The sequence below is a fragment of the Ursus maritimus genome, unplaced genomic scaffold (assembly GCF_017311325.1).
Source record: "Ursus maritimus isolate PB19 unplaced genomic scaffold, ASM1731132v1 scaffold_3, whole genome shotgun sequence".
Classification (NCBI taxonomy): Eukaryota; Metazoa; Chordata; class Mammalia; order Carnivora; family Ursidae; genus Ursus; species Ursus maritimus.
Window position 1 is genome coordinate 24,188,838 of NW_024425563.1, and position 2,864 is coordinate 24,191,701.

Consider the following 2,864-nt stretch of genomic DNA (forward strand, 5'->3'; position numbering starts at 1 on the left):
AATGTCATTAACAGATGACTGGCTTGTTGAATACATCACAGAAAATAAACTTTCATTGTGATCTTGTGGACGACATTTAAATGCTAAATTCAGACAGCTGTAAAAAGTAAAAACAGATTTGAAAAGAAATAATGCCATCAATCACAGGATTTTTACCTGCATGGAAATTGGATTTATTGAAATAAAATGGTAAATAAAAATACTTTGTGGCTTGGGAGAATCAACCTAGTTTCTGATACTTTTCTGTTCCTCTTGTTCCGAAAGTGTCATCAATCTCTCTGTTTAGACACAGTGCAGCCAGGTGTTCAGAATCATAGGGGGACAAAAAAATTAGTTTCTTACTGAATAGGGGAAATGAAACAAACAAACAAACAAAAAGAGGTTGGTATAAACAGGGCTTAAAAATATGAAAAATGTAGACCCATTGAACTGAATACTTTTTTTCCCTTCCCCTGCCCCCCCCCCCCCAGGAATAATTCTGCTACAGGGCTGACTTCAAGGACGTGAATTGTTGACCTCATCCCACCTTCAGAACCTCAGCTGTTATTCTAATTTTTGCACCATTCCAGGCAAGTTGACTTTATATGGAAATAAAATTGAACCTTAGGGGTCTGATGGAAATTCACTGTGACATTCAAATCAAGAAAACTTGCTGAAACCCACAGAGCCTTTTCCCCCATGGGCCCTGATGGTAGCCTCCAGAAAGTGCAGCCTCTGGTGGTCCCCCTTCTTCTGTGGCAAGAATAAACTTTGGGTCCTGAGTTGCAACACCATCTGTGGAGAAAATGGTATGCGAGGGAAAGCGATCAGCCTCTTGCCCTTGTTTCTTCCTCTTGACCGCCAAGTTCTACTGGATCCTCACAATGATGCAAAGAACTCACAGCCAGGAGTATGCCCATTCCATACGAGTGGATGGGGACATCATTTTGGGGGGTCTCTTCCCTGTCCATGCAAAGGGAGAGAGAGGGGTACCTTGTGGGGAGCTGAAGAAGGAAAAGGGGATCCACAGACTGGAGGCCATGCTTTATGCAATCGACCAGATTAATAAGGACCCTGATCTCCTCTCCAATATCACTCTTGGTGTCCGGATCCTTGACACATGCTCCAGGGACACCTATGCTTTGGAGCAGTCATTAACGTTCGTGCAGGCATTGATAGAGAAAGACGCTTCTGACGTGAAGTGTGCTAATGGCGATCCACCCATTTTCACCAAGCCTGACAAGATTTCTGGTGTCATAGGTGCTGCAGCAAGCTCCGTGTCCATCATGGTTGCTAACATTTTAAGACTTTTTAAGGTAGGTAAAGGCATTGTCTTTCTGACCGCTGTGAAAAGACAATACATTGTTCTGATTCCAACCACAGGTTTAAGAAGAAAGTGAACATGGTGAAGATGTTCACAGACCTTCTCAGGGTCACCAGGTTCCTCAAATAGAGGATTCTGTGACTGGGTTTATACATGTGTTGATTTACTTGGTTAGTTTGGATTGATTGTGACTTTTTTTTTTTTTTTCCTGAACAAACAGGTGATAATTTCTGTGACATGCTGAGTCCTTAAGATCTTGGGATTTCTTCCTTATTGATGCTCATTATAAGTCAAAGCAAGTGTTTTTAGAGAGTATAATGAAATCTTAGCACATTTTTCATATAAAACATTTCTATGGTGTTTGAGATATAAGATAATTTACTTGGTGAAGCTTCTTTAAAGTGGGATGCTCTGTTATGACAAAAGTTCCTGTGTGAAGAAACAGTATTTATCACTAACGTGTGGATGGGAGTGACATCCTGGGATATAACATGGCCATAAAATTGTCAGGTTTATAATAGCTACAATAGAGCAGAACCTCATTAATTCAGACTGCTGTGATGCAGACTTGGAATAATTATATATAATTCTTATTGAGTTAGAAGTTCAAGTTTAGCAGGATAATTCAAGCCTTTCTGCTATAGATTTGATGATCTACTACCTATAATTGCGTTTACATATTGAATAAAATTGAAAAAATTAAATAATGTATGGAATAATACTTTGAAAAGTATGAAGTGCCATAGAAATAGAGTTGTTGTGACTCACCATCTTTCATTAACTTTTGCATGTTGTTTATTTGTATCTATTATGTAGTGTTCTATAATAGACAACTTTTTAAATCAAAAATACTTTTCACTGATTTCTTAGTGGGACATGACTTTTCCAACTTAATCTGAATTAATGAGGCTTTGTTTTATATTGTGGGAAACTGTTCCTCTGCGTATTAGATGTAAAAATATGAAAGGGATATGGAGAAGTTGGACAGAGGTCAACCATAGTGACAAAAATGAACAAATTGATAGAAAACTTCACAAAAAAGATGAAAGAAATTGAATCAAGGACTCTTGGTTTGGAAGATATCTAGGGGCACCGCGTAGTCTGGCTCACTTTGTATGCTGGAATGCTCTTTGTAACCTCCCCTAGGTGGCTGTCCAGCTTCTGTATGAATCCCTTTAGTTTAGAGGACAGAATGCTAAGAGGCAGCTTAATGACTATTTTCAGATTGATGAAATTTTCTGAAATGAGGATGCTGCTGAGCAGAAGCTCTCTGTGTCTAAGGGGTATTGAAGAGGCACAGAATGCTGGAGACATTTGGAAGGACATTAGGAAGAGCCTCTTGGCAATGAGAAGAATACAAGATTAAAATAGGCAGCCAAAGGTGCTCTAATTCGTCATTTCTAGAATAATTTCCCTTGGGCTAGCTGACCCCTTGCGTAGAGACAAGATGAAGACCAGGATTTTCCAGATGTCTCTCCACATCCTGGGATCTAGAATTTCTTCCACAAGCCTCAATTCTGAGCTACATGCCATTTTGTGCTCTGTGACGGTATTTAGTTTC

At 39.4% G+C, this 2,864-nt stretch overlaps 1 protein-coding gene across 1 annotated transcript; it reads left to right on the plus strand.

Moving 5' to 3' along the window:
• Positions 1-754: 754 nt before the first annotated feature.
• LOC121105812 (metabotropic glutamate receptor 8-like) lies at positions 755-2,081 on the plus strand. The gene has a single exon (XM_040644057.1). It carries the CDS (start codon positions 786-788, stop codon positions 1,377-1,379), a length of 594 nt encoding a protein of 197 aa, XP_040499991.1. The 5' UTR covers positions 755-785; the 3' UTR covers positions 1,380-2,081.
• Positions 2,082-2,864: the final 783 nt, after the last annotated feature.